At 41.7% G+C, this 24,867-nt stretch overlaps 2 protein-coding genes across 4 annotated transcripts in view; one reads left to right on the top strand and one right to left on the bottom strand.

Moving 5' to 3' along the window:
• pak5 (p21 protein (Cdc42/Rac)-activated kinase 5) overlaps positions 1 to 15,923 on the top strand; it is an 86,655-nt gene extending 70,732 nt beyond the window's left edge. For all 3 annotated transcript variants that reach the window (XM_031755140.2, XM_039599393.1, XM_039599394.1), the window contains 9 exons: positions 752 to 1,591; positions 5,430 to 5,639; positions 5,889 to 6,030; positions 6,404 to 6,558; positions 7,531 to 7,664; positions 11,375 to 11,501; positions 11,973 to 12,098; positions 12,226 to 12,360; positions 13,971 to 15,923. In XM_031755140.2, coding sequence (XP_031611000.1) covers positions 752 to 1,591; positions 5,430 to 5,639; positions 5,889 to 6,030; positions 6,404 to 6,558; positions 7,531 to 7,664; positions 11,375 to 11,501; positions 11,973 to 12,098; positions 12,226 to 12,360; positions 13,971 to 14,126 — 2,025 coding nt within the window. In that variant the 3' untranslated portion in view covers positions 14,127 to 15,923. The remainder of the gene's footprint in view (positions 1 to 751; positions 1,592 to 5,429; positions 5,640 to 5,888; positions 6,031 to 6,403; positions 6,559 to 7,530; positions 7,665 to 11,374; positions 11,502 to 11,972; positions 12,099 to 12,225; positions 12,361 to 13,970) is intronic.
• Positions 15,924 to 19,217: 3,294 nt separating this feature from the next.
• Positions 19,218 to 24,558, bottom strand: lamp5 (lysosomal associated membrane protein family member 5). Its single transcript, XM_031755219.2, has 6 exons — positions 24,267 to 24,558; positions 23,596 to 23,774; positions 22,996 to 23,127; positions 22,524 to 22,620; positions 21,835 to 22,023; positions 19,218 to 20,304 (listed from the first exon to the last, which is right to left on the bottom strand). The coding sequence occupies exons 1-6, from the start codon at positions 24,325 to 24,327 to the stop codon at positions 20,129 to 20,131; spliced, it is 834 nt and encodes a 277-aa protein (XP_031611079.1). The 5' UTR covers positions 24,328 to 24,558; the 3' UTR covers positions 19,218 to 20,128.
• Between the last annotated feature and the right edge of the window lie 309 nt (positions 24,559 to 24,867).

Below are 24,867 nucleotides of genomic sequence, written 5' to 3'. Positions count from 1 at the left end.
GCCACACTGTACAAACATGCACACGCACCGTGCACGCTCACAGATTGTAGTCTCGCGGCAGCACGTGTTGCCCATGACTCACGACACAGCCTTGTAAAGGGTTTAACACAAGGTAGGAGGGGATAAGCGGCCCCCCTGATGTTTAAGCTGCCTCTGCTTTGAAGCAGATGCGAGCCTGCGTGTTCATTCTCTCTTTCCCCCGTCCTCCTTGCTCCTTTTGGTTTGCGTGCATGTGTAATCGTGTGTTGGTGTGCTAAACCAAACTTCACGACTATTAATGTATCCTGATCATCCCACTGAAATTGAAGCTGATGTGTTGCGAGGGAAACGGGGTAGGAATTAGCTCTCTCGATCCAACGCTGGTTGCCTTTTACCATCTGAGGTATCCCGCCTTTTATCTTCATGCATTTTTAGCTCAGTCCCAGCTCACAACAACTCGTGGTTGTGTAGATCAGTGCCTGCTGTTCTCTAAAATCCAAATACTGACATTCATTTAATGCAAGTGATGATTAATTTCATACTTGTTGCAAAGCCCTGATACACATGAATTGAAACTCTTGCCTGAAAATGTTTGAAGTTAACTAAGGTTGATGATGCAGGAATTTCAATTCATCTCATTCAGTTTTCAGACAGGAATGATAAAGCTGAAAGTGAATGTACTGCAAGCCAAAGTATCAGGGTTATCGCCATCAAACTCTCAGACGCACGAGTCTCCTCTATGCTAAGTTTAATGTGTTTGCTTTGCTTGTAGACCATTGTTCGAGGGAACCGGCCACCCAAAGATGCATCCATTAACGGCCTGCTGGAGGAGTTCGACAACATTTCGGTAACACGTTCCAACTCCTTGCGTAAAGAGAGCCCGCCGGGCCCCCATCAGGCTGGAGGCATCTCCAAACCCACGGGCAGTGGCCATCTCACTGCTCCAGAGGAGAATGGATTCAACCACTACTACTCCCGCTACTCGTGTGACCTGGACACATCCAGCAGGGACTTTTCTCTGGATCCCGGCAAGCCAAGCTTCTCCATAGATGGGGATTGGGCAGTTGGCAGGCACTATCGATTCACCAAGCAGAATGGCCACTCACACCCCATACGCAGCCCCTTTTACCCTGATGCCATGCCTCAGAAATCAGACTATGGCAAACTTCCACCTGACTACCACACCTATCTGGAGAGCAAAGGGCGGTCGGCGGATGAGGTGGCCTCTACGGTGGGTAGCGGAGTAGGTTCCAGCGGCTACTACCGGGCATCGGTGGGGGGTTCATCCAGCCAGGACTACCGGGACACATCAGTTGGCACACCATCTCGTGCATCACTACACAGCGAGCAGATTAACTACCCCGACAGTGAGTGGAGTTACGGTGGCATGAGGGATGAATATGAGAAGCGACCCAAGAGTTCCTACGTGACCCAGACCAGCCCCACGCCTGCCATCAGGCAGCGATCTCGGTCGGGCTCTGGGCTGCAGGAGCCAAATGTCCCCTATGCCGCCAGTGGGACTTTCAGGAGCCCACCACAGGCCCACCCGTACAGCTCCTACACCTACCCTCGCCTTTCGGAGAGTCTCGCCAACTCACAGACTTTAACCAAGGTAACTAAAGCAAAATGGAAATGGCATGTTTCGACACACAATACCTCCCAACAAGTCTGTACAAACATATCAGAGAAAACTCTACACATGTACACTCATGTGACACACACTTTAACCTCCCACTCACCTGCAATCCCTTTCACATTATTTTCTTCTTCAGTGTTTCGAGTTCTCTCTGATCCTCGACCACTAGTTTTCTTTTTCTGCTCTTCCTGCCAGATAGATGGTTTCAGCTTTAATCTACTCTTCCCTGAAGGAGGAAGGGGATGTCACATAAAGAATTGCACCTCTGCCGTGTCCACTAGCTCTATACACAGTTCAATTGATGCTCAGACTGACCGCTGACCAAAAAGCTCTGACTTACACAAAATATAAAAGTTAGAGACAGGAAAAAAGTGGAAAAAAATACTAGATGAAATCAGTGTATATTTATGTCATTATTTTTAATTAAATTAATAAATAGGAGCAAGTGGTCTCGGTGTTCAGATTCATACAGAAGCTTTGCACCACACAAACTGCAATCACTGCTAAATATATCATTTTAACAGAAACATAATTGGCACAAAGGTATAAAAATATACTATAATTGCAATTATTAAAAGGATAGGAGAATTACAAATGCAAATATGCATAACGTTGGTCAAGATGAACTCAGTAGAAATTAAATATCTAATAGCAAAGCTTTAGAGATTACATATGAGTACATCAGAATGGCAGCTCAGGTTGAGCAGTTTGGGGACAAAGTTAGAGCAGCAAGGCTGAGATGGTTTGGACATGAGGAGAGGAGGATAGTGGATATATTAGACTTTTCAGAACGAAAATCACAAAGAAGGTTCATGCATGTTGTGAAGGGGGACATACAGAGGCTTGGTGTGAGATGGAGGCAGATGATCTGCTGTGGCGACACCTTTCCTCAATTATTTCTTGGCTATTGACATCAAATAAGAGTCAACAGCAGAATAAGCTGTTTGGAATTTGCACGAGAAGATTTAGCAAGTTTTTTTATGGGCACAAGCCACATGCTCAACTCTGCTGCTCAACCCACAAATGCATTTTTCTTACAAATCCGGCACCATTTAAAGGTAAATAAACAGGCTTTTCAATGGTATAAGATTTATTGCCAAGAAACATTGTTACAACAAAGAAATAATCAATCAAACACTAATTCCCTTACTTTTTGTGGAACGCATAGATGGGCTTTGACGTTAAGGATGCCCAGAAATATCTTGCAGAACAGAGTTTTTGTTACATGGAAATACTTTTTTATATGACTGTATTACAGATTATAACTGAAAACATCTCACAAACAAAACACACAAAAGGCAGGTTTTTGTACACTAATAACTCACGTTTGTAAAAGTAAGAAAAAGACGTAAATTTAAAGGAACCTATGCGATTGTTGGTGAAATCCCCAGCAGTGTCACTCAGTCGATTGTATATTGTATTTGGGAACAGCTGCACTGTAAGTATGCTGGCTCTTGTGCAGCCTGTGTCGTGCTCCAGTGGAGCAGTGGGAGAGACACCCAAGAGATTCCTCTGCACAGAAACTCCACTGACAAGAACAAACGAACCGTCCATGCGTTAGTGGCTGTGTAATGTAAACCATATGTTTTCAGTTACTTGTAGTTCTTTTACACCAGAATTCTCAGTGCAAAGAACTGCATGTGCTGCGGTGGAAGATAATAGATCAGGAATTATACCAGAGGGCAAAAGGTGGGGTCAGACTTTTCACACAACACCTTTTACATCATTCTTCAAAAGCTCTCCGAGCGTCATTAAACCCACGAGTACCGCTATCACAGTTCTGCACCATGCCTCCCTTCACACACAGCGAGCCGAGAGGGGAAACCGGGTTTGCTGATGTAGATCCCAGGGTGCCTTGATGAAAAACCATTTAACCCGCGTGTCTCGGTAAATAGCCACTCGAAGAAAAAGCAGCCACGGAGAATGCAAGAGCAGCAGGAAGGCGATGCAGGAGAAGGTCATTTTTCTTTCATGTTGTTTGTTCCACATTTTTGCCGCTGTCTGAGTTGTCACGCTTAAAGAGGCGCGTTTGCTTTTCTATTAAAAAAAAAAAAGTAGAATAAGTAAAGAGTCGAAACCCAATTTATCCAAATTATATATGAAAGAGTATGCTTGATCATTTACAAACTTACTCTTTCATATCTCAAAGGCGCGACTATAATTGGACTTAATGTGATGGTGTTTTTAATATTTCTTGTTTGATTTTCACAGCAGTGGTTTAAAAAAAGGAAACAACAAAACAAGGAGTCATCTGGCAGCTGAAGAATCACTATTCTTCTTGGCTCACGGACCTTGGAACAAACCCGCCTCCCTCTCTCTTTGCTCACTCTCTGCCTTTTCTTCTCTTTTCCTCGTTCAGCCCACTCACACCGCTGAAGTAAATCCTCCTTTTTCCCTGCCGTTGTTGGAAGGATGTAATAGTAGACAGCACAGAAACTTGGCCACACACAAAGATGCAAACGCACACACACACACACGCACACTTCCTTTCTCTCTGCCGCCGTCCCTCTCTCTCTCCCTCACTGTTTTGTAGTGAGTGTGAGCTCAGTGCCGCAGCTCTCGGTGACAAATTGATGTTGCGGCACTTTCCCTTTCTGCAGCCTTAGCATAAAACTGGCCGAACGATGTTCCACCGCGGAATTCAATTTCACAGTTGAGTTAGGTTGTTGATTACCCTGCCAAACTCAGATTAATGCGCATTTAACCAACATGGATCAGGAGACCCCTGGCTGACAGCCAGCGAGCGCTTGCCGGCCAACGATAGAGGGGCACGAGACGGGGGCCTCCCAGCAGCCACCCCCGCACCTGCCTCAGAGTGATTGATTAAAAGAGTTCACACCATGTAATTATACATCATCCCAACACATCAGGGCTCCTCCTCCTGCCCTATCTGTGCTTGTGCTTTTCAGTCCGTGTACATGTGTGTGTGTGTGTGTCTCTTTGTGAAAGAAAGAGAAATAGCGATTAGGCGCAGAGAGAGTAACAAATAAAAGAAAGAAGGAAAGAGAGTTTTATTTATTATAGTCGGAGTCTCTTGAGGGGAAAAAATCAGGCTGGCTGGAGATCATTTTAGAGAGGTGTGGCAAAGGTGATTTAGTTTAGTCTCTGCAGGGTGAAAGCAGATCCATCTTCTAAGTTAATTTTTGTTTTTTCTTTGCTGTAGTCCACTTTAGATCACTCTGGGTAGTGTTGATGTTTGCTGTAGCACTTTCATCCCTCTCCTAGTGTTTAAGTGACAGACTATTATCACTTAGATATGCCATTGACAGCTATACAGTATCAGCCTGTCTCTACTTACGTCCTATTGTTAATGACCTGTGGCCAGTTTTCCTTAAAATGACAGGATCCACATCTCATAAATGACATAGTAGGATGACAAAGCTATTAGGTTATGAAACCACTCCAAGTGTGCGTATTTGTAGCCAATTGTGAGTCATGTAATGAAAGCTGAGTCATGTAAGCACTACTGCATTCTCACTAATACCCATGTGTACGCAGCAATACTACTTTGAAGGACTCTTAAGGAAGAGCTGTGTCCCAGATCTGAGTCCGCTGCAGGCTCTTGGTTGATGAATGGAGTAGCTGTGAAGCATTTTAGAGGGGGGTGGGGTGGTAAGGATAAGGTATGGTCCCTGTCCTGTGCACTAAATGTTCTCCGTTAGGTCTGTCCAAGAGTAATGTACCTGCAGGTGTAGTGTATGACCGTGGATGTACAGGCTGACGTTTAACAGTAAAATTCTTCAGTATTCACTGCAGTAAAATGCAGACACCTACGTAACGCTAGACTTATATGTAATTTTCCTCGCTTTTCCAGGGCGACTATGAGCGTCCATCACGCGATGACAGTCCCCAGGTCGCAGGTGGTGACACGTACCCCCGAGGGCCTCTTAAGCTACCTCAGAGCCACACGAAGCCGCCTGGCTACCCCTCGGTGCACCTGCCGTACCCCCCGATCTTTCACCATTACAAACCCTCGCCTTACCATCATCCTCCCTCCCAGCCCAGTCCACCATATACCCCGCAGGTACAGTATGTTTGCTAACTTCACATATAAAAACTGCACCATAGAGATGATTCAGTTTGCTACAGATTGCAGATTGTACTCTGTGACTTTGGCAAGCTAGCTGAGATCAACACTTCCTCCATGTTTTCAAACGTAACCATCTTAAATCTCTAACTAAAGTAGCTCTTTCCCAAACTGATTATTTAGAAAATAAAGTTAAAGGTATATAAGATGTGTTATTTCTCCCTTTTTTGTAACTTTTTCATCCAGGGGGCCTACTCACAGCCTTCGTCACCTTACGTCCCCCCAGGGGCTTATCCGCCTCCTTCCTGGGGGTCGAGCTCTGACACGCAGCCCTCCAGAGTTTCTCATGAGCAGTTCAGAGCAGCACTTCAGCTGGTGGTCAACCCAGGTAATGCACACTTGAAATTAAAGGAACATTGAAATGACACGCAAGCATGTGACAACTTTGTTTCACACGAATGTGCATATGATAAATGGACAGATTCTTATCTAGCGCATTTCTACTCCACGCAAAGCACTTTACCCAATTACACATACATTCATGCAAGCACTGTTTGTTTTTCTACATCCAAGTGTTTCCTGTCTAACATTCAAACAGAGTTTAATATAGCAGTGTTTAGAGTCTGTAAGGGTGTGAATAAACTGCAGCCTGAGTATTTAGCAGAGGCGTGCAACTGCAACTTATAGATGTTTTTTTAATTTATATCTTTTGTTTCTGCCGTTGCATCAAAATGAGGCACGATGTTTGTGTTCTCCTCCAGGCGACCCTCGGGAATACCTGGACAGCTTTATTAAGATCGGCGAGGGATCCACAGGTATTGTTTGCATCGCCACAGAGAAGCACAGCGGAAAGCAGGTGGCAGTGAAGAAGATGGATCTCAGAAAACAGCAGAGAAGAGAGCTGCTTTTTAACGAGGTATCAAACAACGATTACCTGAGGAACTGTCCTTAGCTCCTATAATCCAAATAGTTCTGATGTCGTATGTTTGAGTGAATTAATCAGGTGAATTTAAATTGGGGCCATAATGACCACAGAACTAACATTTGTCACAGATTGTTGATAGCCTAAGCAAGCGGCAGTCGTGAAACTGTTTTAATTAGCATAATAAAAATGCCACTTTATGCTAATTAATGAAACAAACAGCAAGAGTTCAGTTCGCCCATATTTCCCTAACATCCATCCACAGCAATTAAACCACTAACACATTTTTTTGCATCTGTAATGACATTTATTGACTAAACTGAAGACGTGTTTACGCCGAAAACCTTAAGCAAGAACTGTATTCGTGACTGCTCACATTCATGATGTCCTGACAAGTTAAAAAATGAGCTGCATTTCATTTGCCCAGGAAAAAAGAAGAAAAACGTATTTAAATGTGAACTGAGTGACGCTCGGATTGCATTTCTGCCCTGATTCTTTTGTATTTTGGTCTCTTTGTTTAGTGTGCATGAGTGGGAGAGAGAATGCATGTATGTAAGCACGAGTGCGAGGTGTATAGCAGCGGGTGTTCAGCGGGAAAGTAATTTGTTTCGTGTAATCCTATTAATTTGAATGTAATCCTTTTATGGTTAAGCCTCCAGAACATGTTCATATTAGACAAAGGGGAAGTTGAATTAATACAAAAAAAATGAAATTACATGAATAGATTCAATAAACCACTGGAATTGTAGATAATTTTTTGTAGCATATTTTAGCATACATTCTTAAATATGGCATTGAATTGAGGAATTTCAGAGCGAAACCTTTTTGAGGCTCAAAGCATGATTTTCATTTCATATTAACAGTGTAGTAACAAAGTATAGCAGCATAATAACAGTGACAGAGCCAGTGTACTACAGTGTCATTAGTAACAATACGTATATATATATTTCTCTGTCTGTGTTTTAGGTGGTGATCATGAGGGACTACCATCATGAAAATGTTGTGGACATGTACAACAGTTACCTGGTGGGAGACGAGCTGTGGGTCGTCATGGAGTTCCTGGAGGGAGGGGCACTCACTGACATTGTGACTCACACCAGGTAACTGCTCAATGCACAAATGCTGAGGTAAACCATGAAACTGTGTGATGCGGAGCTTGGAGGATGTAAGCTGTTGTTAGACTCCAAGAAAATTATAAAAGGACATTTTGAAAAACAGGATAATTATTTTGTTCAAGTAGTTAAAAGATGTCAAACTCAACAACCAGGTGAGCAGCATGTAAAGGTTCTGAGGCACGTTTTAACTTTTCATTGATTAGTAAGATATTTCCTAAAAATGAATCAGTGATTCAGCATTGCAAGAACCAGGTAAAAATGAAAGTTACTGTCCAGTCAAACACAGGCTTTTAAAACCTTTATTTTACCACGAAGGCTCACTGAGACCATACTCTACGTAGGAAGAGAGACGTTGGCATTGAAGCAGGAATACAAACTCCTCATACAGAGTCTATCAAAAGGAATCATCTGATTTCACAGTTCACTGGTAAAGATCAGAACATGTATTGTAAGAAAGAACAGATTCATGAGTTTCACGTGGTTGCTGGCGGCTGCAGTGACTCCAGACAAGCTCACAATAATGTGTGAGATGAGTTTGACTCTCATATGGACACGCGACCAGAGAAGGACACATTTAACTTTTGAGCATTCTAAGTTGTGTATGTAAAAGTTTATCTTCAGCCATGTATTTTAAAATGTACCGCAAGTTTTTATGTCCATTACTTTAAAAAATCTAGCCCTTTGAAATTGGATGATTCATTTTGATACACCCTGCATACTAAATGTAACATAAAGCGCAGCATATTTTTTTACGTACTGTTCAGCTGGTCATTAATGCAAATATCTAATCAGCAACTCAGTGCATTTAGCCATGTACACGTTGTTTCGCACAGTTGTTGTCAGATGGGCTGACAACAACAACCAGAAACTTGTGATTTATTGGTTTACACACAAACATCTCTACATTTTACAGAGATTGGTTGAAAAAAAAATCCACTGAGTCCTACTTCAGACAAGCGCCTTGTCAAACAGAGCACCTCTGGGATGTGGTGGAACCATATAATTGCATAGTAAGAAAATGTATGTTGTGCAGAAGTGTAAAATAAATAAATAAAAACACAGCAGTGACAATCAGCTTCTATTCTTTATTACTACCTAAGTTTCAAAGGACCTTATAGACAGACTTTGCTCCCTTCTAACAGAGCCAGGTATACCTATTTTTCTCAGCATTAGTCATGTATTTACAAAACAGGCAAGACATGATGTCCATCCTCTCATCCAAGAAAACTAGTGTCATTCAAAAATGTGAAATCATCTTTATTTTTTATTATTTTATTTTTCAGTTCAATGGCTGTTTTCGGACTGACTGAAAGAGTTAAAAAAAATTGAAACATTATGTAATACTTTTATATAAAAGTCCCAGAAATCAGGCCACAGCTTTGTGTGTGTCATTTGTGTTAGTTTTGACTGGTGAGACAGACGGAGAGAATCCACATGGGGGGGGCAAGGTTTATGTCACCTTTTAAAGGACGTGATGTTCAGATGATGTTGCTGACATCAAATGGATTTTAATATAACCTAGCAAGCAGTGGTGCGCAGTCGAAATTCCATTTTTTTATTTTATTTGTTGCATCAGACAAACAGGTGAATAATTTTGCAAGGCGCAGAGGAAGGACTGGCTGAAACGATGCGATGCTCCGATAGTTTGAGGATTATCGTTCTCCAACTTTTCCAAATTGTTTGTGTTACTGAGTTGCGTTTCTAAGCTGCTGCCTCATTGTTTTAAGCTTACTTTGTGCTTGGTGTTTAATTACAGTCATTTGCACGGAGTGTCAGCATTAGCGCTGCGCGGTGTCGGATGCTAATAACACGCTTTGGCGAGGCTGAGCACCGCTGCTGCTGTGAAGTATTTTGAACAGTCTCCCACACAGATGTTTGCTCGTTTGTGTGCTCGGTGCATGTATGAGAGAAAGTTTCACCACGAGTGCTTTTAAAAGTACTCACGGAAAGATGATAAAACTGGATTTTAAACAGAATTTCTCTTTTTGATAAAGACTCACGTACATTCACCCTGCAGGGTCAGCCGCTTTTTTTCCCCTTATATTAATATTATCAGAAAAAGTTTGGAATAAAACTTAATAGATGTCCTTATAAAATGTAGATTGATTAGTATGCAGGCATAAAATAAAATCAGTGAGAAAATACTGCAGAAGGGCTTGAGCGGTGTATTTTCTTCATCAGTAATTTCTGCCATATTTGTCCAGGTGAAAGCCTGCTGCTATTTCTGTTAGGCTTTTTGTTGTGGAAATAACTGCTGCCTGCCTCGCGTTGTGCAAGCCTCATCAGCTTGCTGGCAGCAAACACACAAACGCACACACACTCTGAGACTTATGGACACATGCGTGCTCAATTCTAACTCACACAGGCAAGTCAGCAGCGGGAGGAGAATGGGGGGCTCTGCAGAACTATTTCAGTCACGTTCAGATTTCAATTATACTTTTAAAGTTGGGTAATGATCTGCACTTCGAGGGGATTTTTATCCAGTGTAAATGCAAACGCATATGGGTTTGTGTGTGCAGCTGTGTGTGTGTGTGAGTATGAATGTCTCAGTGTTTGTGTGTGCACCTTTTGTCTGTGTGTAGGTGCACGTGTAATTCTCCTCCCTTTGACAACCTTTACAGGCTCATTAAAGTTGTTTTTCACTTTGTGAAACAATTTTCTATTTCACTGATCCTGCCTCCATGAGTGTGTGTGTGTGTGTGTGTGTGTGTGTGTGTGAGCTCATTTGTTTGTGTGTGTATGGGAGCGTGGGATTTTTTTCGGGGGGCGAGGGGGTTGTGGTGTAAGTGGAGAGGTGGTAAGAGGTGATTCATTTTCACGTACGCGTCTCCATCCCATTCACTCCGAGTTAGCCGGTTGTTTTTCCATTAGCAGAAAGCTCATTTATCTCTTGTGATTGTAAAAGCATACATGTGTGACAATAAAATCTGCTGCAATCTGCAGAGTGTGATTATATATGTTTAATATTATGAGCGTATGTGTAGCCCAAAGGGTTATTTCTCATAATGCAAGTTTGCAAGTGAGCGCCCCAATAGCGGGTAAGTTACACTGTATGATAAAGAGAAGTGTGCAGAAGGGTTGCAAGCATGTAAGATCATGCTGCAATGCATATACAGTATATCTGCGTCTGCATCCATCTGTATCCTTAGTCTGGGGTTTAAAATGAGCACGCTTCTTTGTGCACATGTTTTGTATGATTGCAGATTAGAGCGCACACACATAAGCACACAACACAGCCCAGCCAGCTGGGTCTAGAGACGTTAATGTTCAGTGGAGCTGTGAGTTTCTACATGAGCTCAGTGAGACGCGCAGCATTGCCCCCTCTCTCCATATGGGACCCTCCTGCCTGCTCGTAGCTAGAAGCGCTGCGGGCCACAGTGGGATATTTTCAAACTGGATTTCTACTCCATATCCTCTATAGGATGACTCCTAAGTCTTAAAGCCAGTCATTTCTGTAGCTCAAAGAACAAAAGTCAATTTTATTTATGAGTAAATGTTTTCTCGCAATGCACAGCACACGGAGAAAGCACAGGCGACAAAAATGAGCTTACCAGATAAAAACAGATAGCACATTTATTAAAAAGATAAACTACAAGTTGTGGAAATAAACAGTTAGCTATGAAAATAAATCAAATTTGATTAAATTGCAATATTTTTGACAGGTCGTGTGTGTGTGTGTGTGTGTCTCCTTACAGGATGAACGAGGAGCAGATTGCTACGGTGTGCCTGTCGGTGTTGAAGGCTCTGTCCTACCTGCACACACAGGGCGTCATCCACCGTGACATTAAGAGCGACTCCATTCTCCTGACTAGCGATGGCAGAGTAAGTGGACGTGAATATTTCTATTCATCCATGCTCCTCTTGGGATGCTATCAAATTAGTGACTGCTTAAACAGTAATCCACTAAACCCCAGGTAATAATAACCTAAGCTGCTATTCTTTTTCACTGGTCACACACACACACACACACACACACACACGCACACACACACACTCTCATTCAACACTCACTGACCTCCATGGGTGCCTGTCCTGCCGCTTGTCAACAGCCAATGCCAGAAACTCATCATCATCCATTACCGCCGTGCCCTAGTAATTAAATCCTGCCTAATGCCTCCTAACGAGTTGATAAGACATGATTAACTGAAGCTTAATTAAGTGCTAATATATGGGATTAGTGTCTTCTGTCAAAGCTCTTGATCACAAGAGGTCAGTGCACTTCTGAACTAAGATATTCTATTCTGTATGCCCACCAACCTGCTTAGTAGAGACTGTATATGTGTGTGTTTACAGATCAAGCTATCAGACTTTGGCTTTTGTGCCCAAGTTTCCAAAGAGGTACCCAAGAGGAAGTCCCTCGTGGGCACACCCTACTGGATGGCACCAGAGGTCATCTCAAGATTACCTTACGGGACTGAGGTGAGGACACATGCACAGAAATAACATTATTCTACTGAGGAGTTCAGGAGCATTTCCCTATATATGTTATGCATGTATGTTTACTGTCCTGGCTATCAGTAGACTGAATGTTTTTGCGTGTGTTCAGGTGGACATCTGGTCTTTAGGCATTATGGTGATTGAGATGGTGGACGGAGAGCCCCCTTACTTCAATGAGCCCCCTCTGCAGGCCATGAGAAGGATACGAGACAACCTTCCCCCACGGCTAAAGGAGTCCCATAAGGTAAGAAAAGTCGAAGGCGAGTTCTCAATAAGTAAACGGATCAGACTTTTGCTAACAGCAGAAGAAAATGTTCTTAGAGGTGTCAACTGTTTAGCTGTAAAAACACATCTCTGTGTGACAGCTCACCAGTCACACCTCAGGTGCAGAGAAGCGCAAGGTAACATTTCTGAACTTATATTACAAAAGTACTACAACTCTTTTATTTTTGAGACACATGGATCCTGTAAATATTCATATGAAGCTAAAGGCATTTAATTAAATTAAGAGGAAAGACTTTTACAAAGAGCTGTAAGCAGCAGACCAAATTTTCAGTTCATGTTAATGTGTTTTTTCTAACCCAGATTGCATTTATTGTATCATTACTCAGTACATAACCTAAGACTGGTCTGTGTCTATGTATGAATATGTAATAATGGATACACCAGAAATATGGCAGTTGTCATATCTGAGCAAAATGGGAATTTCAGTAGTTTTGTGAGCGGTTGCTGGAAATTGTTGGCAATTGCTAGCGTGAAATTAACCACATAGATGTAGTGCACCAAAAACCTCCTTCCCATTGCTTTGGTTTGGTTGCTGTGGTTGCTTGTACTTTGCATGGCAAGCGCTCCTCACCAAGTGGTGACGAAATGTTGAGAAGTGCAGCCGAAACTGGAAATGAAGAGCGTTCACCTTCAAAGTAAAAGTTTCCCTTTTTGAAAGGTGTTGATTGCAGTGGTACAACCTGTTCTCATGGCAGTGCGTCGCAGGCTTTAATCTAATGACTCGTGTTGCTCTGTTTGTCCCTCGGAATGTCCTTAAAGACTGTTTTATATCAGTCGACACTCACATGTACCAATTAAAAAACTCAATAATCTGCATTTGAAAAGTCGTGAACAAATAAGTTGTGTTGCCTTTCAGGCGAGAGACCCAAGTTTGAGTCATACATGTCACTTATTTTCACACTTCATTTGTATAATATTCATGCATGTAATTACTTTAAAATATATTGAACGGTTGAGTTTCGGCTACTTGCAAAATGCCATAGTTTCTGCAAAATTCATCTAGCAGCTTTTTAAAACAAAAACAAGCTCAGCAAGCTACCAAAATATCTTAGTTTCCATGGTGATGCCTCGCTGTTTTCTACAAAAAGTACATGCTTCTGACACTGTTTCCTATTGAAATACATTACTAAAACGTTCATGTTCCCTGATACAAAAAACCCCACATCAGTTTGTTCCCACGAACACAAAAAAAACAGGTGACCACAGGAATACCAACAAATACAAGGTTGGTTTTTTGTGTGACACCCTCTTTGTGACAGACAGCAACTTCTGGCAAAAACACGACAACCAATCAGGGAATACACATTTCTTACTAGCAATTGGAGGTTGCCAGTGGTTGCTGACTGGTCTAAAGTTGTGTGTGACTGACCTAAATGTTCCCAAAGTTGATGAAGAGATTGACATCCATGTTGTCACTAAAAGTGTGTGTGTGTGTGTGTGTGTGTGTGTGTGTGTGTGTGTGTGTGTGTGTGTGTGTGTGTGTGTGTTAATTTTACTGCTGTTTCTTTGGCTATGTTATACTCAAACCTAGCTGAGCAGATGAATTCAAACATTTGCTCACATCTCCAGGTGTCAACCGTGCTGCGCTCCTTCCTGGACCTGATGCTGGTGAGGGAACCGTCCCAGAGAGCCACAGCGCAGGAACTCCTCCAGCACCCCTTCCTAAAGCTCTCGGGACCCCCTTCCTGTATCGTTCCCCTCATGAGACACTACCGCCATCGCTGACCTGCTGACTCAAACCCCAGCCCTCTCCTCCACTAAAAACATTCACATAAACACACTACCAGGGTGGCACTGCCCTCACCCAGCCAAAACACCCCACTGCTTGGTGGTGTGCCACCAACTTTCACACCTGTAACCGTGAAGTAGATTAGCTAGAGGAATATCTAAGACATACATTAATAAAAAAAAAAAAAAAAAAAACACAAGACAAAGTAAAGAAGAAAAAAACTATTGAAACCATGAACTGGAGTAGAAGAGCGTAATGTGCCAGAGGAAACTCTAGACATCCAGTAAACTACGCAGACTGCCTCACCCTGCTGCAGTCTTCTTTCTTCCTAGACTGTAAGTCTTCAGCGCCATGTAGACTTGTAGTAGCCATCCAGAGCTTCTCAGAGGGGGTGTGGCAACGTGGAAGGACCCAAAGCAACCAGCGTGCTGCTCCAGACCCGAGCAGCAGAGGGCAGAACAATCAGTGTGAAGAGAGAGCAGGTTTTTGACTGGTCATGACTGTTTACCGCGTCGTCGGTCCATCATAAGGAGCGCAGGCTGCTGCTCAGAGACGAGCTCTCTTGCATCTCTTGTCACACACTAACAGTGAAAATGTATTTTAGAGAAACCTGTAAGTTTTCTGTACAGTTTTGATAACTTGCAGTATTTTATCGTGTCGTAACCATTGTGATATGAGCGGTATTAAATAGAGTTTCTGCAGAGATCTTTCCTACTGTTTATAATCCAGTTTTTGCTTAAAGATATAAGAGATCCCAAATAAACCCACCTAAAACCTGTTACTAAAAAAAAATACTAAATATATTTATTATCTTACATTTGTAGACAGAACTTCCATTAAATGTTGGGAAAAAAAGGGTAATGTCAGAATTTTGTATGACATTTTCAAATATTTATTTATTTATTGGAACTGAAGGTATATTTTTTTGGTAGTGTGGCCTTTTTTTGTTTGGTTTTTGTTTTTTGGGGTTTTTTTGTTAGGTTTTGACTTCGATTTCTAAGAGCGCATTTGGCAGTCAGTCGGTTTATCATCCAAGCAATACCCCAGACCTGCTGTATTTATGAATTCATGACGCCCTGTATTTATGATACTGTAACAACTTCATGCATTTAAATGTAGCACAGACTGAGTGGATTTGAGAAAGGAAAGAAAAAAAACTAACTTCACGCAGACTTGTTTTCTTTTATATTAGCAGTCTCACTGTGTTTCTTTCTTAATGCCAAAGAGGCGCCTGTCCAAGACGCCTCCCTACCGCACAGAGTTTAGGATGCTGATAAAAGGTTTTCTGCTCACATCCTCGCTGTCATCATCTCACTCCTTATCCCACCTCAGTCAGTCAGACACACACACTCGCTATCACCGGAGCTTTGCTGCCATTCTCATCTCTAGTTTGGACCAGGAGAACAGTGTTATCCCCCTCCCTGTTTTTACCTATCATTCACTGTGATATGTAAATATGACTGTGGGTACGTGAGCCTGTGCGTCTGCATATGTCAAAGAGCAAAAGAGGTGGAGAGGTGTTTATCTCTGCAGCATCTGAGAGTGTGTGTGTGCGTGCGTGTGTGTGTTTGTGCGTGCGCTGCTGGCTAAGCCTTGACAGTGAGTCAAGATTTGAATGAGTAAACACTTATCTGTGGTGTTGGCTTGTATAGTGATATTGCATGTTTGTTATCAGTGAAGCTGGTTTCAATTAAAAAAAACAAAAAACACCCATAAAAACATTAAGATGTGTTGCATGGATTTTTCCTTCATCACCTTATTATGCAGTCGTCTCTTCTTCTTCTTTTTTTTTAACAGTGCACTGTCAGAATATCCTAAGGAGGCCTTTTCAATCATCAACAGTTTATTTTCTCTTTGTTGTTTTTGGGTTCTCATTTCCAACAATTTCACCTGTATTTCACCTCCGAACACAGAAGCAAAAAAAAAGACACATTCATGGATCGGTGTTGCCATAATATATTAGGTTATTTCTCCTTCTTCCCTCTAAGCCATTTCCCTCTGAAACACCATAATGGGATATTGATTTAGCTCGGACAGAGAATGGAGCTTCTTTCTCACAGGAAGATCGACAGTAGTCTAGTAAATAAAAACACAGCTACTGGGGCCATTGAGAGTATCAGTGAGGACGACACCGGAGCTTGTAGAGTCAATGTTTGAGTAAGTGGAAAAAACTCATCTGTTCCAAACACAAGTACACATAACTCCTAATTATGACTTTGCACCTTCAAACTTTTGTGTGTGTGTGTGTGTGTGTGTTTGTTAGTTTTCTAAACAACCTTTGGGAGGTATTTGAAATAGTTTGTGTCTTTAAATGGAATGATTTGCAGTGAAGCAATAAAAAACAGATTATCTAAATATGTTTATATACCAACTCATAATGATGACCACATCCATCCACCCTGTTGATTCAATCAACAGGCCTGCCAAAGTTCTTAAACCACCTTTGGGCTAGTTCCTGCTGCTGTAGGGTCTCAAGGATTGACACACACACGCGGCTCTTATTGGGATATTTTAGTTTTATGTCTTGCAGATTTAAAAAAATACATATATATATTATTAGAAGATTTAAAATCTTTTGATGCATTATGTAGAACTTTTAGAATAATATTCTGAAAACAATAATGTTCATGTAGCTATCCTTGCAGCTCATAAAGGAGAGGCAGAGATTTGCACTGGTTTCTGTAATGTACTGTCCTCCCTGCACTCAGTGTTGTTGTAGGCTAATAAGGTCACGGCCTCAGGTGCAGTGCATGCAGGTTACCTGGTGTTGCTCACTGGGCTGGATATGAACTAAACCTTTGTTAACAGCTATGATGCCATCTCGTTATGACGCCTGAACAAGTAAAACTAAAGGGATATGCCCAAATTAAGGATCTTTTAGGCCTTTTTCACGCGTGAGACTGGTCTGTAGCTAATGAAAACTGAAGAAAATGGCAACTTGCCGACCTTCGACAGTAAAAGTCCAAATGGAAAACTTGGAATTTCCTCCAGAATAAAAGAAGACGGGCGGAAGACCGTGGCTGCAGTTTTTGAGAGTTTGTGAAGCTCAGCAACAGGTGAGTTTTCCTCAGTTGTTGTTAGCATGTAGCTTTGTAGCAGAATGAAGGCCGGATGCTAACTTTTTAGAAGCGTCAACAGCTAATTGAAAATATGTATGTCAAAGTAGGGCATCCCTATCTGCGTTAACAAACAGATATCCTGCTTTGTGTTACCCATCATGTAGTGGTTGAATTTAAAACGCTTATTCGAGGTTAAACAGGGGAAATTCTCTGTGTATGTGATGCTCTGTTGTACAGTATGTTAAGCTCAGGTTGCTAACCAATTACTGTAGAAAACAGTGATTACAGTCATTGATGCTAACACTTAACGTAGCCGCACAATCATGGCACCTCTTTGTAGGCCTACGGGGGATTTAAGGTTAATGTTTTAATAAATGCATAAAAAAAAAAAAAAAAAGACATCCAAACATCGATGATTTTTTTCGATTAAACGTGTATGCTTTAATTGCCATTTGTTACAATATAGATGTCTGTGTCAACTTACTTTTTTTCTAATGAGTAAGTTATTCTAACATGAAGATTAAGTGAAACAATGTAACATATAAAACAATGTAACAGATGTCTTGAGCTACACCTCGCTTCTTTATATTTTCCTTGAAAAATGAGAAATATTGAAATGAAGACATAAATGAACTTCCTTAGGTAGCTTTCTTTTGCTGTCTTTCAGCAGTCTTTAAGAATAGTTCTCCAGGTTTCTTCTGTTCTCTCAGGATGACCCCACACTGCTTCAGTAATGTCAGGGTGCAGTTCTCTCGAGAGGCCAGTCCACGACTGATATTGTTCCACTGTGTGTGTGTGGGGTGGGGGGGGGGGGGGTTGTTTTTTTTATTCAGGTACGCTTTTACTGCACTGAATGAAATGAAGCTATTGCCAGTAGCAGTCAGGTAAAAGGACTGGACTGAATGGGATTAAAAAAGCAGCAAAAGCCCAAAGAAAAACTTTGAAAGTTCTTCCTGCTATTGCTCAAGATCACTTTAATTATCAATTAAATCTACAGTGCTTAACAAAATCATTTGACCACCTATCATAACCCCCCCACCCCCCCCCCACATATTTTACAAATCTAATCAAAAACTTTTTTCTTTTTTTATTATTTATTAGGCAAATAACAAACAAAATTCATATTTTATACACAAATTTGAGCTGGCACACTGGACTCCAGCGTACCATTCAACCACTGGGATCTCCATCAAAAATGTTAATATACTTTACTGTTTTTTTTCTTCATTTTTGTAAAACCAACAATTTATAAATTCACAGATAACAACAATAACTGTATTTTGGCATTAAAAACATCAATACAATTAAAGAGCTTGTACATACTGGTGGGTTGGACATTAAAGAAACCTAAATTATTTTAGTAACCACCATTATTGTTAATCTACCATTATTGTTAATCTACGACTCAAGCTATAGTGTATATATTGTGTATATATACACACGTGTGTGTGTGTGTGTGTGTGTGTGTGTGTGTGTGTGTGTGGTGTTAAAATTGACTTTGAAAGCTCTGTAAGTTAAAACAATAAATTTGAAATGTCAAAGGAGCTCACAAATTTTTAAGTTAAAAACATTTTTGAATGAAATTAAGCTGACACACAGCTTTATACTTTTAATAAATTTGAGGATTCAAGTTTCCAGTGGTTAGTCTGATTGAGAGGACATCTACTTTGATGAGTTACAACTGAGGATGATGTATAACATCCATGCTGCTGAAACAAATCGGTGTAGAAGACACAAATGTCCTATTTATTTTCAATTAAACAAGGCCCAGTGTCAAAATCGATACCTCATCCCAGCAGCGTCTCCTCAGACGGGTGCATCAGTCAATTTTTCTCAGTCACCTTATTTCATTCATCCTTTTTTTGTCTTATTCACCAAAAGATAGGAAATGATTTCTTTTTCCATTAGAGCTGAAAGAATGAGACTTTGTGCTTTTAACGCTGTAGTAGAAAATAGTGGAAGTAGTTTGACAAAGGAGTAGACGTGAGTCCAGCAATTTATTTAGAACGAAACAGAAGAGTACGGCACAGGATTGCATCAGCAGAAGTTTATGCATAGAATTTGATTTTGAAAATAATTTACATATATTTATATAGTTTTTTTTTCCCTTTAGTAACCTCATTTTCATAAACACACATCTCATCATTCAGTGAAATTCCTCGCTGTTTAGTACATAGTTTGTGTCAGATGGATGCATTTCTTTCTGCCTCTTGATATGTTCTGTACGTCGGTGTGGAGATCAGATTTGCTGAAGTCAAAGCAAAAACTTTGAATGCCACTGTACTGTACACTACAAGACTGTCAACACTATGGTTGCATTCAAAATGTAATAATAAGAGGATTGGCTAAAAAATATATGAAGGTAAGCTTATACAGAACCAACAGGAGAGAACGGAAATCATTTATCAGCCATTCCGGAAAGAGAGGAGAAGGTGGAAAGACAGCAGAAGCAGAAATTTCAGACATTTCTTTCAAAGACAAGTTGAATAAGATTAGGCAGAAGTGACCAACTATGATCCAGTGACGCGATGAATTTAAAAAAACAAACAAACAAACTGTAACTTAGAGAGGTCTGAATAAAATTTGTTATTTTCATAAAAGCTTTACAGTATTTTTTCTTATTTTAATTAAAACTCTAAGCAGTCTCTAGACCGAGATTTAATTCAGTAGCCGGTGAAATTATAGTTTTTTTGGTGGGTTTACACTCCAACTAAATCCATGACAGCTCCCCCCCCTCAAACTGTCCCATTAATTTATGTTTCAGCTTTTCAAAAGTTCTTGTGGGCAGTACGTGCTACACGTTTATCAATCGGGGATTCAGCCCAGTGCGGGGGTCACAATTCTCTGTGGTGTTAGAGGCCTGGAACATCAAGGAGACAAAGTCTGTCATCAGGTTAGCTTCGGGGAGAGCCGAGGGGAGCCGCTGCTGTGCCGCTTCACTACATGTTCTTGTACATGGAGCGATCTCTGGGGAGCTGGGGCTGAGCCGCTGTCAGCTTGAGGTGAAAGTGGTAGATTGTGAGTATGATGACGATTATTAGGCCAAGAATGAGGCCCAAGATAAGGGGGAGGGTCTCCTCCAGGCGCTCCCGCTGGTCTGTGATGCATTTGTAGGCTGCAGAAAGTAGAATGATACACAGAGTCAGTATGAGAAGGTGATCGAACGTGACTTACAAAGGGCAAAGATGGTGTGTAGATTATTTCAGAACTTACTTGTATTGCATGCTGGATGATATTTTTTTATACCTGAACTTTATTGTTATACATAATATCAGGGTATTCTTTTATTCTATTCAGATTTAAGGCTGAACTTCATTTAGTTGTGTGAGTTGTATACTTTTCAATGACAATAAATTGGATCCAGTCTAATCAGATGATTGTTTTCTTGATGAACTGAGTTTATTGTCTGGAAAGATTAAACTACCAGAAAAGACTGAGACTTTAAGGGTTAGAACCAGTCGACATATTAGCATTTTTGCTTAGGTGACTCAGAGCTGTTTGATTTTCTGTCGTCACTTAGATAACTTTGGATGCTCTTTAAATGCATTAATGTCCCTCAGCCTTTCTGCTTGTAGCTGTTGATTGGGACATGAAGGAGACACGCACGTGGCATCTCACAAGTTTAGTCAAGCATCACTGTTCTCTGGATTTTTTTCTCGGGGTGGCTGCAGCTCAGAAGGTAGAGCAGGCCATCTATTTATTGGAAGGCTGCTGGTTCAATGCCTGGCTGTGTTCATCAGAGCATGAATGTTAGGTAAAAAGCACTTAGATGTCGAAGAAAGTGTTTGTGTGGTGAAACATTTTGTATAAAGTTCTTTGAGGGCTCAAGTAGAAAAGCGCTACCTAAGAACCAGTCTGCTTACTACTGCAGGTTTGGTCTACTTATGTGCAACGCAAGGTAGAATTTTAATATTTCAACAAAATTAACAGTTTTGTTTTTTATTGTTGTTGTTTTTCTTTTTTGCACAATTGTTGTGGTGATCACAACAATAAGTCATATCTCTTTTAGTTAGATTTTTTTATTCTCTTTTGTGCATTTTATATTTTCATACACTGGTGTTTGTGGGAGTGGGATAGGACACCTAAGCCATCACTGGATGTACAGTATGTATATGGGGCTTAATGTTGAAGGTGCTTCTCCCTGTGGACAGCAGTTATACACACTAGGAGAAAGGCAGTGAAGCATTGCACAGCCTAGTTTACAGCAGCTAAGGGACAAATGATTCTTACAAGGTGATTGGACAGAGAGGTGAGTACGTCTATAAAAGCTGCATTCAGGGCAAGGATATGACTGCACTCATAAAGTCCTAATGACCCCCCACCCCCTTTTTTTTTCTTTCTCCCCCTCTCTGCATCTCTTGTGTCCCCACCTCCTCTTTTTCCTCTTGTCACCCTGGCGTCTTCTCTGCAGCCCTCATACTGCAGCAATAACCCCCCCAGAGAGCTCTGTTTGCGAGTCAGCAAGAGAGACATACAGCTGTAGCACTCTGAACCCCCAGGATTTCTCATTATCATCATCATCATCATCACCACCATCATCATCATCTCTGTTGTTCCACGAAATGTGTGACCAGAAAAACATGACAGTGTGTGCGGCAGCAGTCGGGCAGTTTTTCGTCAAAGGGATCTTCTGTTGTGCTCTTACGTTCACTGAACATGAAGTCAGATGCGATGTCAAAGGGCTGGATCTGGATGTCATACATGGAAACGGTGATGCCCTTCTGGTGGTCACTTGAGATAAGAGTGAGGGTCTGCTGTGCCGTGCACACATAGGAGCGCCCAGCAGGGGTCACCAGGGCTGACAGCCGGTGGGTGCTGGCTGTGTGCTTCCCAGCTGGAGAGAAATGAAAAGGGGGGCGGGTTGTGAGTGGAATGTGAAGGAGGACATTATGATGCAACCAACTATAAGGTGCTTGTGTATGTAACTGACCTCTGTTGGTTTAATGTAGAAAGGATGTCCAAGTTAATAACTTGAAAACATTCAAAGCATAATATAGGTGGCTCCTGTTGAAATTCTCCAAAATAAAATATATTGAATAACGACAAAGTCTATTGGGGAATAATTGTTTTTTGGAAGAGGTCCGATTTATCCATCCGTTTTTTTTTCTCATTCAATTGTTTAAAAAATAAAAATGTGTAATCTCACCTAAAAGTCACAGGGTGGAAAGATAAAAAATAATTAAATCTAAATTAATTTTGCTAAAATTCTGAATTGATGTTGGTGGGCGAAACTCCTACATTCCTACACGAATCAGCCTCTAATTCCAGCTGAATGCTGCTGGGAAATGAATGAGGGGAAGTTGCGCGATGGAAATTGCTGAGTCTGAGACTCACGGTTGTATGCGTTGATGAAATGCGATGTCTCCGAGGTGTCGTAGACGAACTGAACCTTGCTAATCTTCCACACCTCGATGCCCTTGTCACGGAACTCCTGCAACACACAGGGAGACATAAACACTCACGCACACATGCGTCAAACGACGGGGAGGGTGATTTGGCCTGCGCTCGCCAAAAACTGGCCAGTTACTCGATTTTCTTTTAAAGATTTTTGTGTTGAAATCTTTGGGAAATTACCAAATTCTGATACATTTCGTAATTTCACTGGGAACGTTTCTTTTAAGACAAAAGCAGTAGAGTTAATTATATTTAAATCACGGGATTTGCACTAATTTGACATAGTCTATGCGCGCTGTTTCCGCGTGTCAAAATAATGTAATTGGCAGCCAATTTGTGTTTTTCTTAAGACTTATGGGGATATTTTGGTTACATTTCATGTAGTGTAGATACATTATTTTCGTTTACTCGCCTTGGAAAAGTAGATGCGGAGGATGTAGGCGTTGTTCTTCCAGCTTATGTGGATCTCTGACTCGGTGCTCCCACATTTCCCCTCGATTTCTGCGCCACGGGGGAGAGTGAACGACGCCTGCTCGGTGATCAGCTGCAAAAACATTCAGCAAGCGTCAAGGTGGCAAACAGTGGACTGAGTTTCCGATGAAAGAAAGCATTATCTGTGCGCCAGATTGCACTGTAGTGGTATATAATACAACTGCATGGTTCTGATTTTTTTAATTCATTTTAATCTCTTTTAAATGTTTCGAAAAGTTTGCTGCTGTCCGTTCTTTATAACTGGACTCATAAGTGAGAGGTCAGGATTTTGCGCACAGCCGTGGGTCACAACCGGAGATTTTAAATATATTGTAGGCCTATATTTATTTAAAGTAACTCTTTCTTCTTAACAGGAGTTAAAAGAAATCACATTGAATACAATGTAAATATTTTACATTTTAAAAATCCCGTTTCCGATGTTTCGATCCGTTTTACGCACAAACCAAAACGTTTAATTTTAGGCGTGTTTCTTTCATTCCTGAAGCATGCGTTGTATTAAAATTCAGTGGGGATTCCTTACGTCTATCCCGTTGAGTGCAAGCACGTCATATGGCACGAGGAATTTTACAGCGAACTCCACCATGAGACATGTTGTGCCGTTCTCTCGAACCGCGAAGATGGCTTTGTCTGGGTTGTTGGAGAGACCGGACAGGTTTTCACCTTCCTGCTCAGCCAGCACCACGGACAGCGCCAGCACACCTGACGACAAGAACAGAGGAGGTGAGCCTGGTAACAAATGGCTCGCAGACACACTCACGCACACATTTGGGCCGCCCCTGAAAACATGCAGAATCAGCAGAATCGGCGTCGTAAATGACTGGAGTTTAAGCTGAAGCCACCTGGCATCTTTTAGATCACCTCTGTTTCTGGTGACAAAGTCAAAAGCGGGTTAAAAAAAACCGAGAGTGAAGTCTGCAGTATCAGGGGAGCAACAGCACATCACGGACTGCAGTAAGAACAGAATCAGGAAGTGACAAAACTACAACTCCGGTCACATTTGAAGCTCTTTTTTTTTTTTTCCACCCAAATGAGGAGATAAATAATTGGTGAAATATGCCAACTCATGGAAATGTAAGAACACGCGCGCACACGGAGCCAGTAGTGGCCAGACACAAGCGGTGGACGTGCACGCCCATACACTTACACACACTGCAGTAAGGAGTCACGACAGCTTCACACACACTTTCTTACCAAACACAGTGAACAGCAAAAGTCGGGCGCTCTCCGTGGTGCTGAAACCGAGACGTCCCATCGCTACCAGCTTCCCCGGAGCAGGAAATAGAGCGGGGGCTAAGTGACTGGGCAGCCGGTGCTGAACCCGCGAAAAGAAAAGAGAGAAAGGAAGGCAGTGAGGGGAGGGAGAGAGAAAATGACAAAAAGAGAGAGAGCGAGAGAGAGAGATGGGGGTGGGGAGAGAGAAAGAGAGGAGGATTGCCTCTACTCAGCGCCAAGAAGTCACGCTCAAATCATCGTGAATGCTGCAGGAAAGAAAAAAAAAAAGTCTCCAGGTTGGGCGTGAGATCCGGTTTGCGCCGCAAAAGCTGCCCGGCACCGAGGAGTTCTGGCCATCCAAACCGACCTCTCCTTTCAAGGTTGGCAGGCTTTAACCCAGCGACAGCCTCTGCACATTATTAACGTCACGAAGAATGATCCTTTTTTGAAAAGAAAATAAAGTCGCTTAAGTTAAAAATGATCGCGGCATGCAGTGTCAGTTATTCCTGCAGTGCTGTGGTATCCATGTCTGTGGTAAAGCGACTGCAGGTTGGGGCTGAAATGATGGATGTCTGGAGGG

Source organism: Oreochromis aureus, linkage group 15, assembly GCF_013358895.1.
Source record: "Oreochromis aureus strain Israel breed Guangdong linkage group 15, ZZ_aureus, whole genome shotgun sequence".
NCBI classification, from domain to species: Eukaryota; Metazoa; Chordata; class Actinopteri; order Cichliformes; family Cichlidae; genus Oreochromis; species Oreochromis aureus.
This window is presented reverse-complemented; position numbering and strand designations above follow the sequence as displayed.

Excerpts from the sequence above, each read along its gene's own strand:
- lamp5 (XM_031755219.2), bottom strand. The coding sequence starts at position 24,327 with ATGGGACGTCTCGGTTTCAGCACCACGGAGAGCGCCCGACTTTTGCTG. Across the intron at positions 23,775-24,266 it reads TTTGCTGTTCACTGTGTTTG|GTGTGCTGGCGCTGTCCGTG; the intron begins GTAAGAAAGTGT and ends TCTTGTCGTCAG. Across the intron at positions 23,128-23,595 it reads TTGCACTCAACGGGATAGAC|CTGATCACCGAGCAGGCGTC; the intron begins GTAAGGAATCCC and ends ATGTTTTTGCAG.